Raw genomic sequence first — 13,825 nt, forward strand, 5'->3', positions numbered from 1 at the left:
GCCTGTGAACTACCTCCATTATTAATATAAGAAAACCGGGAGAACTCCCATTCCCGTTGCCAAGATCTCACAGAGCACGAGTGGTTGTACTGCCCGTCACATCTGCTCTGGCCTGATGCCACACTCCATGCTTTTCTGGCTCCCTGACCCCTGTGGGCACGGCCCTCTTTGGGGTTGAGTCTGGAGAGTGACTCGCAGACTGTGGTTCCGCCAGAAGATATCTAATGTGAGAGAGAGGCACCAAAGTGTGCGCGGTCAGGGCCGGGGGATAAGAGGAAAAACAACCGCCCCGGTCTGCATTTGCTGTCCCACTCAGCAATGAGTGCTGTTTCCACTTCGCTGCTCCTGTCCCCAGCCACCCCACCCCAGGCTCAATCTTCATCCTTGTGTGCACGGAAGGAGAGGAGGGAAGTTTAACACATTGTATGTGGGAGATGGAAAATTACGTTTTTCGCGAACTGTGCGTAGAGTGCATTTATCTTCCATAATAACGATGAAGAATACGTTCTAAGGTAAGAAAATCAAAGTTTCATAAAGAAAATTCAAAGTGGTTTTCAGTTTATAGTGATTTTACATAACGACAAAATTGGCGTGCATGTTTCAAAAAATCTCCCACTCCCACAATAAGGCGTTGGCACAAAGCGCCTGTTAATATAAACAGTCCAGAGTCTTGTTCTTTGGACGGACGTTGAGTGAAAGGCCTTGAATGGTGGATAGGGTTTGTAGTGATGGCAAAGGTTTTCTCCTGCTTTCCATCTGGGGTTCCCCAGAGAGGGGATTTGATGGGAAGGGAAGGGAAGTATGGAAAGATGGAGGGGTACACACTTCCTAGACTGGGGTTTTCAAGCTGGCTCTGCTCCTTAGAGCTGGATGAGGAGGCCAGATCAGGAAGGCAGCATGGAACAAACCTCTCACCCCCAATCATTGCTGGGACTCAGAACCTCATGAGAGCGAGTGCAAGGCCAGTGTGGAGAGGGGGCGCGCAGGCTCTTTGTCATCATCAGACAGCAGTCGCGACAGTGTATCCCGATGCAAGCCTGAGACAGGGAAGATAGGTGTGCAATGGGGGGGATTCTTGGCTACAAAATGCTGGCAGCCTTCAGAAGCCCAGTTCAGCCTGCAGTGATAGAGAAGCCATTTCTTCAAGAATACCTAGACTCTTGGGATGACTCCGGGGTGCAAAGAGGTTTCCGTAGGTACAGCAGTCCCTCTCTATATCGCATCTCACTTATCGCGGCCTCACTGTATTGTGGGATTTTTAAAAATATTATATTTAATTATTTATCGTGGATTTTTGCTATATCGTGGGATTTTGTGGTACTGTACAGTAAATACTAAAATAGATGTAAGGTTCCTACTTCGCGGATTTTCACCTATTGTGGCGGTTCTAGAATGTAACACCCACGATAAGTGAGGGATCACTGAGTTTCCTCACTGTGCACCTGAGACCTCTGAGCCCTGGGACGCTACATCCTGGGGACAAGGACAGGTATTTCCTCAGTGTAGGGCCCAAGAGTATTTCACAACTGAGAATATAGCATGGGATATGAATTTCATTGAACAGCAGAGTCAGTGAAAGCCAAGAAGTTTCACTGCCCAACCCCTGGCCTGTGGCCCGCTTTAGTATCGTCTCTGTGCTTGAATGGGAGCTCACAGTGGAGGCAGCAGGTTGGCAAGGATGTCTCCACGGTAGCCACCTTGACAGAAACCTTCCATTCATGGCAGGAGACTGTGGGCCCTCATGCCTGCTGTGTGCGAAAGCTCTTGAAGCTAATCAGCTACCTATGAGTTCAGACCATCATAAGTGAAAATGAAATAGGAAATTGCAGGCCCCCATCATGTTCCAGGTTCCACGTGGTGAGGGAAAAACAAGAAAAGGAGCTATAGATCAATCGGAGGCTGGGAATTAATGCGACACAAAAGTCTCTGACTGGGCTGGCGGTCTCATGTCTTGTTACTGAAAATGACCAGGAAACTGGCCCCCACTGCATCCATTTCCTGTAGTGGAGCAGCATTCTGATGCAAGTCAGCTCCATGCCTTTCTCCTCACCTCAGAAACCAGAAGCACGAAGCACCCATGAGTAATTACTTATTTGCACAAGATATTAGCCTGCAGAAGTCTGTTATAATTAAAAAGAAATCCTACAGCCTCTTGAATAAAATGACACAAATAGATGCAAAAGCTCTTTGAAGAAATGAAAAAGACCGTGCCATCAGGAGGCATTAGTATATTGCGACGTGGAAATATACAGACTGCTCAAAAAAGATAAATTGCAAATGTGCAAAGATTTTGGTTGGGCTCATTGAGCGTATCAGTTTCTAATCTATCAATTGCATATATCTGCTTCAGAGGGATCAGTCTCGGCCCCTTGGTGGGAGTCAATCCTGGAGGACTGTGTAAACACAGAGGAGGCATCAGGGCTCGGAGAAGGCGCCAGGGATGTATGTAGCTCTTGGCTTTGCCACTGGCTGACTTGGCCCAATTGGCCACATCATCTCAGAGTTTTGAGCCTCAGGTTCCTCCCTGAAAATAGAAAAGGCTTCTCTGAGTATCTCTAAGGTATCTGCTATCATAAGATTTTGTGACTCAAGGGAGAGAGGAAGTGACAGGAGAGGAAACGAAGTCAGTAGCAGGATGGAGCCCCAGGGGGAAGGTGATCAGTGCCCTGAGGCCCAGCTGCAGCCTCTGGCCCTCTGCTCTGCCTCGCTGCCTCCAGTGTCACCCAAGGATGCCTACGCCTTGAGAACTTCGGTGTGCCAGGCACAACTTGCCTCGGATGCTGACTTTCTTGCTTAGAAACAAACCATATTGATGAAGAGCACGGATGTGTGTAACAGTAAGTGAGTGTACCAGCTACACTGTGTTCACCTGCAAATTGAGTGGCAAAGTCTCCTGTAAACCATCAGCAACTCACCTCAAGCCCTTGAACCCCTTAGCTTGCTTGTCCGAGAGATTTTTCTGGCCCTTTAGTAACTTCCTCAACTTTCATGCAAGGAAGTCTGCAACACTTCAGGGTCAACCCTTATCCACAAAGAGAATGGGTGTTGGTGGATAAAGACCCCGAATCTCTGGTTACTTGGTGGAACAGGTGTGATGAGAATTCTGGAAGGTTTTCTGGCGAATCCCCAGCAGATCTGACTCCCTAGTTGCCCTCCATGGTAACCAACTGAGAAATCTATTTGATTAGCTTTTCTCCTTTCCTTGTTTACACTTCACACACTCCCACTTGTCCTTTCTGAGACCACATCCCAACTGATCAATCTGCATAGAAACGTTGGTTATAGGATCTGCAGTTCACTAAAACACATGACCCAAGCCTACAACAGATCAGGGAAGCCGACACAAAAAAGTGTCACATCACACACCATTTAGAACCAGGATGGCAGGCAAACCGGACATGCTCTGGAAAAGTCCTTTCTTGTTGACAGAAGCCCTCTATTTGGCTGGTTTGCATGTCATCAAGAACGGAGTATTGACACAGTTCAAAAACCAATCTGGAGAAGTAGCTATGAGATCAATTTCGGATCTATGTCACCCATATAATTTAACACTCCTCACCTCCATTTTTGCTCTGCAGAGCTAGTTTTAAATTGATGAAATTATAATTACGTAAGTATAATAAAAATTAATATTTCCTATCTAATATGATGCAAGGATTACTCAGCATATACCAGCCTTCCTGGGGACAGGGGAAAAAACGAAGGCACCTTATTTACAGAAACAACATATAAATAATCTGTTCCTGTTAGGTGTGAAGTTTGTTAGGGAAACTAAATTACAGTTATATTTTGAGCCTATAAGGATGTAGACATTCTGAAGGTGCAAATTACTCCTGTTGACAGGACATCAATTAAAAATGTTAACAGCATTATACTAAAAGATCAATGCAGACTTAGTGTTAATAGTGCACGGTAGGCATCCTTCTCTAATGGCCCCCAGTGATTCTTGCCTCCTGTTAGTTATATCCTTGGGTAACCCCTCCCCCCGCTTCACTATGGCCTGGACCTAGCAGCTTGCTTCTAACAAATATAACATGGCAAAAGTGACAGCATGTTACTTTCATGATTACCTTATAAAAGACCAACTTTCTTGCTCTGGCTCTTTTCTGGCTGCCTTGGTGGCGAGGGCCTACCTGGCAAGGAACTGAGGGTTGCATTCAACAAACAGTCACTGATGAACTGAGACCTCAGTCCAACAGCTCAGAAGTAACTGAGTCCTGCCAACAACTACACTCAAGATTTGGGAAGTGGATCCTTCTCTAGTTGTACCTTCATGTGAGACAGCACTCCCAGGTGACACCTTGATTTTAGCCTCCTGAGAGACCTTGGAATGGAGATCCCAATTAACTTGTGCCTGGGTTCCCAACCCACAGAAACTGTGAGCTTAAAATGTTGTTTTTTAAGCCACTAAGTTTGGGAGAAGGAATTTGTTATGCAGCAATAGATAACTAACATATGATGTCTTTAGGAGAGTGAGAGAAAGACCTGAGAGATAAGTTGTTGATTTGGGGTACCCACAAATACAGAATTTGGTAAGATTTGATAGTTTACATTTGGATTTTTAAAGAGGGAAATTTAGTTAAGAAAAATAAAAGATATCTGTGAGAATATTAGTATAAGAGAAGAAGAACCATAGTATATTCACTTTTCATGAACTCAAGCAGTTTCCTGCTTGAACATGTATAAAGTAGCTATTAAGAAGAAATCTACTTATGCTGGATGGCCCTGGCTGGTTTAGCTCAGTGGATTGAGCGTCGGCCTACGAGCTAAGTGTCGCTGGTTCGATCTTCCAGTCAGGGCACATCAGAGAAGGAAAACTCTGACTCCAAAAAACCTCCACTGCCTTGCGGCATACCTCTTCAGGGGAAAGGCTAAGGGAGTAAACCCCGACAGAAAATCCGGAGCCAGAGTCCCTAAGGCGGTTCGACGTTGTAGTCAACACCGGCAACTCCTGCGGCGCACCTGAAGCCAAGCTGTATTGACTCCGTCTTTCCCTTGGACCCTTCAGCTGCGAAGAGAGGGGGGGTCTGCTGCATGGGCAACAGCAGACCCTCCATATCACCCTGCCCAGGCTCTGTAGCTTCAGCGTCATCGCAAGATGTCGATTCAACACGGGAGGAGACAGATACCATGTCACTCCCGAGTCGGACTGCACAACCATTCTCGGCGGTGCAGATGGACTCTTAAGAAGCTACCCCATCGTCTCTCGAGACGGACGGGGATGGGCAACAGCAGACCCTCCATATCACCCTGCCCAGGCTCTGTAGCTTCAGCGTCATCGCAAGATGTCGATTCAACACGGGAGGAGACAGATACGATGTCACTCCCAAGTCGGACTGCACAGCCATTCTCGGCGGTGCAGATAGACTCTTAAGAAGCTACACCATCGTCTCTCGAGACGGACGGCTGCCAACGACTTATGCTGGAGTCCAGGGTTGGCAACCTACTGCCCATAGGTTAAATCTGGTTTGCTACTATACCCATTCATTTACACACTGTCTATGGTAGAGTTGAGTAGTTGCAACAGAGGTCTTATAGCCCAGAAAGCCCAATATATTTACTATCTAACTCTTTATAGAAAAATTTTTATGAACCCCTGATCAAATCATATATTATAATTGAAGCTAACCACCATCCAAGGTAGCCTGAATTAATACATTTTATTTTGATCAACATAGGATGTAAAACTGGATAATTTTGACTCCAAAACATTCCATTGTAAGGTGTTTTTTTGTTTCTGGAATCACTTAAATTCTCAACTTAATTTCTTGTTGCTATTGTATATACAGTTATAGGGTCCCAAAATGAATCACATATTTTTAGCAGTCAACAAATCATTGTAAACTGTTCCTCGTGCGAGATGCTGAGAGCCAATATTTGGTTCCTGCCCTGAGAAACTTGTTTTATAGAGGTAAAGAAAAGAAAATACATGATGTCCAAGCACCCTATCAGTGTTGAGTTGGTGTGGTGGCAAAATGTATTAGCACCAGTATTCAACTTTGAGGATCCACATCAGGCCTTGCCTCTTCCTAGCTGTACACCTTGAGCAAGATACTTAATCACTCTGTGTCTGAGAATCCTCAGCTGAAAAACTGATACATTAAGAGCCCATCTCATAGGTTTGCTTTAAGGATTAAGATCAAGTAGGTAGTGCTTAAAACTGGGCCTGGCACCTTGTCAATTCTCAAACATATTAAGTCTCGCCTTCACAGTAGAGTTGACCTCTTGTACTCCTATTCTGCTATTAGAATTGCTGCCTTAACTACAGCAAATTAGTTATATTAATTAATGCTTTTATCCAATTTAGGATCTTCATTAAAGTTAAATGTGGGAGTCAGGCTCATGTGACTTTTTCCTAGACGAAACAGTTGAGAAATTTCAGGCAACAGCTGTGCTTGAAATCAAAGCTATCGGTGAGGGGCTAGTTTTCTTGCTACGATTCTTGTTTTAAAATTATCCTTTGGACTTCAGGTCAAGATGGCGACATACGTAAATGCTATACTCACATTCTCCCACAGCCACATCAAAATTATAACTAAACTATGGAACAGCCATCATTCAGAACTACATGAAATGTAGCTGAATGGAAGTCCTGCAACTAGGGATTTTAAAAGTCCATATTAGGACTGGTAGGAGGGGTGCAGAAGAGCAATGGGCTGGTCACAAGCCCATATGTGGCAGATAAAAATTGGGAGGAATATCACAACTACGGAGGTCCCCTTTGAGGAGTGATGGGTCCAGTCCCACACTGGGCCTCCCAGCCCAGGGCTCCAGAGCTTGAAGAGGACAGGCGAAATCTCGAGAAAAAGAACTAAATGAAATAGAGGCAAGCAAACAACCAGATACAGAGTTCAAAATGTTGCTTATAAGGACACTCTAGGAACTTAGTGAAATTTTCAGCAGCATGACAAAGGACATAGAAACCATAAAAAAGAACCAGTTTGAAATGAAGGATACACTAACTTAAATGAAGAATAATTTACAAGGTATCAACATTAGAGTAGATGAATTGGAGAATCAAGTCACCGATTTGGAATATAAGGAACTAAAAAAAACCCAATCAGAACAACAAAAAGAAAAAAAGAATAAAAAGAAAATGAAGATAGTGAAGGAGCCTGTGGGACAACTTCAAGCATACCAATATTTGCTTTATGGGGTTACTGGAAGGAGAAGAGAGAGAGAGCAAGAAATTGAAAACCTATTTGGAAAAAAATAATGACAGAAAACTTGCCTAACCTAGAGAAGGAAATAGACATACACGTCCAGGAAGTGCAGGTAGTTCCAAACAAGATGAACCCAAAGAGACCCACAGCAAGGGACATCATAATTAAAATGCAAAAGGTTAGAGACAAAGAGAGATTATTAAAAGCAGCAAGAGAATAGCAGTTAGCTACCTATAAGGAAGCTCCCATAAAATGTCAGCTGATTTCTCAGTAGAAACTTTGCAGGCCAGAAAGGAGTGGCAAGAAATATTTAAAGTGATAAAAAGTAGGGACGCACAACCAAGATTACTCTACCCAGCAAAGCTATCATTTAGAATGGAAGGGCAGATAAAGTGCTTCCCAGACAAGCTAAAGCTAAAGGCGTTTATCACCACCAAACCAGTACTACATGAATGTCAAAGGGTCTTCTTTAAGAAGAAGAAAAAAGTATCAAAAACATAAACATTAAAATTGCAGCAAATACATATCTATCAACAATTGAATCTGAAAAACAAGTGGAACAGAAACAGACTCATAGTTACAGAGAACACTTTGACGGTTGCCAGATTAGAGGAGGTTTGGGGGGGTTGGTAACAAACGTGAAGGGTTTTAGAAGTACAAATTGGTTGTTATGGAATAGCCACAGGAAGTAAAGTACAGCATAGGGGATGCAGTCAATAATATCGTAATAACTATGTATGGTGTCAGATGGGTAATAGATTTATCAGGAAGATCACTTGATAAGTAATATAATTTCTTAATCACAGAGGTGTACATCTGAGACTAATACAGTATTGTATATCAACTGTAACTGAAAAATAAAAAGTGATTTGAAAAATAAATAAATTATTCTTTGTCCTGAAATGGCTCAGTTTTACCTTTAAATCTAAAAATGTTCATTTCATAAAACTGGGGAAAATTATTCCTGTGTAATTTTAAATAAACATGATGCAAATTATATTTGTTCAAATACTACTTATTCATTTAGGCTTTTATAATTCATAATTGAACTTAATCTTTTCCATAAACTTTTGTTGAGCTTTTATCGAATATGACTTGTGGTGATAATATTGAAGGCATTCTGTTTATGGGTAACATTATGAAAATACTAAATTTGCATAATTTTGCCCAATTTTCTCTAAACTTCTGAAACATATTGTCTCCATCAACAATTAGTACTGTGTATGTATGTTGTGTGTGTAGGACTGGCTGGTGTGGCTCAGTGGATTGAGTGCCAGTCTGCCAACTGAAAGGTTGTCATTTCGATTCCTGGTCAGGGCACAAGCCTGGGTTGTGAGCCAAGTACCCAGTAGGGGACATGCAAGAGGCAACTGATCCGTGTTTCTCTTGCACATTCATGTTCCTCTCCCTCTCTTTCTCCCTTCCTTTCCCTCTCTCTAAAAATAAATGAAACCTTCAAAAAAAAAAAAAAAAAAAAGCCATGCCTAGAATAAGATTCTTTATCCAACTTTACTTCCATGATGATATCATGTATTCATTCTAGTTTTAACACTTGGGATGTTTTTATTGTACTGTAATTCTTTCAGCATTAAATTTCCTAGCATCTTAGATGTAACAATTAATTGGAATATTTGATTAATCAGAATGCTTTCTATAATACCTTTAATTCCTCTTTACAGGTGATTTATGCCTGCAGCTTTGGACCAGATGATGTCTTACATGCTTCCCCATCTTTTATTTGTCTTTGATCATTGGTAACAGATTTTTTAAAAATAAAATTAATTTGTTGGGGTAACATTGATTAGTCACATTATATAAATTTCAGGTGTACAGCTCCATAATATGACATCTGTGTACCCTAGTGTGTCCTTTCTCCTGAAGTCTAGAATCCTGTCACTGTGTGTTTGACCCCCTTTACCCTGTTTGTTTTCCTTCCACCACCACCCGCTTATCCTCTGGTAACTATTATTCTGTTGTTTGTATCTGTGAGCTTGTTTTTTTTCTCATCAGAACTTATCATTTAATTTATTTATATAAATAAATAGTGCTCTCTCTTGTTTTTTTCTAAAGTCCAGGCGTAGCACGTTTCTATATATTAGCAGCTTGAAGGTGTGGAATTGTATCTTTGACATAGTTCTTGTTTGGAAAACATCTTTGAAAATATCACTGCATTACTGTTAAGAGGATACACAAGAGTTAGACATTCGAGTTCTAGAAATAGAATTTTAAGAAAAAAAGATAAATAAGAAATAGTCTGAATTATACCATACAGTTCTATTGTTGATCCAACTTGTGTGTGTGCATGTGTGTGAGTGAGAGTGAGAGAGACAAAGAGAGATGGAGAGAGACAAAATACACAAGCAAGAAAATATCCATGCATGTTTCTTCATTGGTGAGGAAGTGTTGGGATGGGTGAATCTCTTAGTTGAAAGTTCACCTACTATAATATATCAGCAGTCAACACGGGAGAGTTTGTGACAGTACTGATTTTAGCTGCTGAATTACAAGGAGATCCTCCACTGCTGTTGTTTCTGTCAAGAGCATCTGAATGGGTGATAGACACATATCATATCAGAGGAAAACACATTGATTGTGCTTTGGAAGAATCTCTTTGGCTGATCTTCAAATACCATCTCACCTTTTCTTTTAATGATCCAAGGATATTTGATCTTATAGTGTGGGTGGAACTTCGAATTCTTATTGTGAATTGTTGCGTAGGACTGGGAATAGGACCTGCAAACAAACTGGTGCAACTCAAATAAGTTCGTAATGATGGAGAAGCCACTGGTAGGAGAAACTGCTGAGGATACTTTAATTAAATCAATACTATTTGGACAAGGTGTTTTTTTTTTTTTTTTTTCTAAATTGTCACTCAAGTTCAAACTTTCTTCCCAAGATTGACTTACCTGTATTGTAGTTTGTACCACCCATTCATGCATTGTTTCATTTATTAAATCCATGCCTTCTTTCTGTTTGCTTTGATAAAGACAGCTGATAGAAGTATGCATGGGAGAGGGCATCAAAAACAGAGAGTGAGTGTTATATCAAATATATTTCTTTTAGTTCTTAATGTGTCAGCCTGGAACACCTGTGAATTATCACCAAGCTCATTGATCAAAAGGGTGCTGTTGGAGCTTCTCAGGATGTTGTGATCTGTGGTGGTCGGACTCGGCAGCAGCTCTATGTCTAGTTCCATTTTCTCCTGTGCCATATTCATGGTGAGGAAGGAGCTACTGCTTAGTTCTAAGTTCTCAAGGTTTTCTGGCTCCCGTTCGCACGAGGACAGGTCAACTGCTATCTTGGTGTACCGCTTGGGCACTGCCTCTCTGCACACCTTTATAAGTTTGTTTTTATGTGTATGCTTATTTTGTTTATACATTTCTTGGTTTGTGTTTTATATCCCACATACGACTGAGTCATACACTTCTTGTCCTTTCCTGTCTGACCTGACGTATTTCACTTAGCAAAATACTCTCAAGATTCATCCATGTTGTCACAAATAGCAATAGTTGATCTTTCTGTGGCTGAGTAGTATTCCATTGTATATATGTATGACATCTTCTTTAGTCATCTATCGAAGGGCACTTAGGTTGTTCCCATGCCTCAGCTATTGTGAACACTAACTACTGCCATGAACATAGGGGTACACATATCTTTACAAATAAGTGTTTTCACTTCTTGTAAATACCAAGAAGAGGATTGCTGGGTCATATGCTAGCTCTAGTCTTAATTTTTTGAGGAAACGCCATATTGTTTTCCATAGTGGCTGTACCAATTTTTTTTTTAATAGCTATTCTAACAGGATGAGGTGATATTTCATATTGATTTTGATTTGCATTTCTCTTATAACTAATGATAATGAGAATATCTTCAGATATCTGTTGGTCATCTGTTTGTCTTCAATGGAAAAGTTTCCATTTAGGTCCTCTGCCCATTTAAAAAAAAATCAGTATGTTGTTGAGTTGTATGAGTTCTTTACATATTTTGGATATTAGTGCATTAGTAACAGATTTTTGTTGTTCAGTATTAAGATAATTTGTGCCATGTCTCAGTACTGTGCATGATCAAAGATTGACTATACAATCTCCTTCTGTAACTTGAAGATTTATTTTTCAATATATATTTCAACATTTGCCTTGTTTGTTTGTACTCATTCTTCAATGATGATTGGGGTTATTTAGAGTAATTTGCAAAGGCTAGCTAACAGAATACCAGTTACAGAATTTTAGAACTGAGACAATTTTATAGATCAGCTAATCAAATTCCCTAACTTTTTTAGATAAAGGAAAGGAAAACAAAAGGGCAAGACTGTATTTGTCATCATTCACATCTGGAATTGAGTTTTAAAACAGTTAGCTTAAGTGAATTGTGTTGCTCATCTTTCTGTTAAGTAACACATAACATAAATTATTGTGAAAAAAATAGGAGCTGAGCTTTCTGGAACTCTGAAGGCAAGTTATATCTGTCCCTTTAAGTAATACTGTGTTGTCTTTGTGTGTGATTGTGCTTGTATGTAGGTGAGTGTGTGTTCTGCTTCATGAATTCTACAGAGATCTTAGAATGTATAATTCATCCTGATTCATCACAAGTCAACAAAAGGAATTATAGTGACAAACTTGGAAATATTCAGGAAAATAATAAATCTCAGATGTCCTGGCCCCTCAGTTCTATCCATCTAATTCTTCTGCCCCCTTTCTTAAATATGATATGGAAATTAAAAGTGATAAAATATGTATTAATATTGTGTTTATTTAGACAGAGCTGCATATTTTAATAAATCATAGGCTTCAGCTAAAAAATTATTAGTAATATGTGAAAATGTACTTAATTCAGACTGGATGATATTGCCAAATCTTTTCTTGACAAATATTTTCTGTTCTAAAATTAAGCTTTAGCCAAGTTATCTACTTTCTTAGAATTTATTATTTTTCTCTTGGCATCGTTTCAACTATAGAGTTTTTTCAGATGGATGGATTTTCCCAGCTTTTTTCTTTGGAATTTAATTTCTTTGATCATTCAGCTTGTCCAAAAATTGACAACTTTTCTTTGATCAATATGAGTCATTCTCTATATCAAGAATAACAAGAACTAGAACTGCCAATGTATTTATTATGTCTTCAAGCAACTGAACTTATAGGAAAGACAGCACACCGCCAAGTTTGAAGGTCATATTTGATCCTTTACCATGATACCTACTTGAACATGGCTTTCTAAATATCATTAAAGATAAATGAAACAATCTGAGGTCTTCTGTCTTCCATAGAAGGAAAACATTCCTTTCTCAAAGTGTGTACATACATTGGTCTCATGAAAGTATCCTTTCTTTCTTTCTTTCTTTTTTCCTTTCTTTCTTTCATCCATCCATCTGTTTATTCTGTCACATAACATTTTTGAATATCAGTAAAGTACAATGTTATCTATTTTGCTCCTGGCACCATTTTAAGGGCTAGAGATAAAAAGATATATGAGACAAGTTCAAAGAATTTACAGTCTAGTAAAAGAAACAAAGAGATGCTGTGAGCTGTATTTTAATCAATGAAATTTGCATCTCTAGCCAGAATCTTATATTAAATCCATACTTGTAAATCCAGCGCAACTCAATAACTCCGATGTCTAATGGATACCTATACTAACCTGCTCCATCTTGTGATCTTTCCCATGGTCATGTTGGTTGGTAACGCCATCATTCTGGTTGCTATGCTAAAAAGTTTACTTTCTTTCATTCAACTGTCGCATCCAATCAGGAAATTCTCTTGGCTCCACTTTAACATACAGCCGGCAGAATGTGACCGCCGCTCATCTCCCCACTGCCAGCCATGGGTCCCACTCTCCATCACGTCTCATTTGCGTGACTACAGCAGCCTCCTAACTAGTATCCCTGCTTCCCCTCTTGCTGTCCCAGAGTCTGTCATCCACAAAGCAGCGAGGTAGCTGTTTAAATCATAAATCATATCATGTCACTTCTCTGTTCAAAACTGTCTATGGCCCACATTTCACTTAGAAGATAAGCCGGAACCCTTCCAAGGGCAACAGGGACCTACCTACATGGCTCATCCACCATAATAACCGAGACCTCCTGTGCTAATTTCCCTTTCACTCTCTACTTCAGATACACTGTCCTCTTTGTTGATCTCACCTTAGTCTTTCCACTGAGTGTTTCCTCTGCCCAGGAATGTTCTTTCCTAGATATCTATGTGCCTTTCACCTCACTCCATTCAGTCTTTGCTCAATATCATCTTCTCAGTGGGGTTTATTCTGATCACAGTGTTTAAAATTGTATCCTTCTATTTGTGCTCTCAGTGTCCCATTGAACTTTGTTTTTTCCCCCCTAACTTCATGGTACATGTTTCTTCCAAAGTACCATATAATTTTTAAATTATGTGTGTTGTTTATTATCTGTGTCTCTCTGCTGGAATGTAACCTATAAAAATATATGAGTATTTTTTCATTCCTATATTGCAAGATAACTTGGCATATAGTAGATGCTTCATAAATATTTCTTGAACTGATTTGTTGACTGAAAAAAATTTCCAGAACCTAGTTTGCAACAAATAAATTCTTTAAATGACCAGTTCACTACATTTACAATTTATCAAATTAGTAAATTATTTTAAAACTATTTGTGGTGAATTGGCCTTTTTCCAGTTAACTGTTAGACATAC

The 13,825-nt window shown here is 40.1% G+C and overlaps 2 protein-coding genes across 2 annotated transcripts in view; both read right to left on the minus strand.

The window, feature by feature from the left end:
• Nucleotides 1–13,825, minus strand: part of GLRA2 (glycine receptor alpha 2) — a 171,232-nt gene that overhangs the window by 43,705 nt on the left and 113,702 nt on the right. The window lies entirely within an intron of this gene.
• Nucleotides 943–10,374, minus strand: LOC149991862 (PABIR family member 1-like). Its single transcript, XM_090265198.1, is given in 3 exon segments — nt 943–1,037; nt 9,802–10,207; nt 10,210–10,374. Coding segments are annotated over 3 exon segments (666 nt in total).

The sequence above is a fragment of the Furipterus horrens genome, unplaced genomic scaffold, assembly GCF_987537825.1.
Source record: "Furipterus horrens unplaced genomic scaffold, mFurHor1.1.pri manual_scaffold_17, whole genome shotgun sequence".
Classification (NCBI taxonomy): domain Eukaryota; kingdom Metazoa; phylum Chordata; class Mammalia; order Chiroptera; family Furipteridae; genus Furipterus; species Furipterus horrens.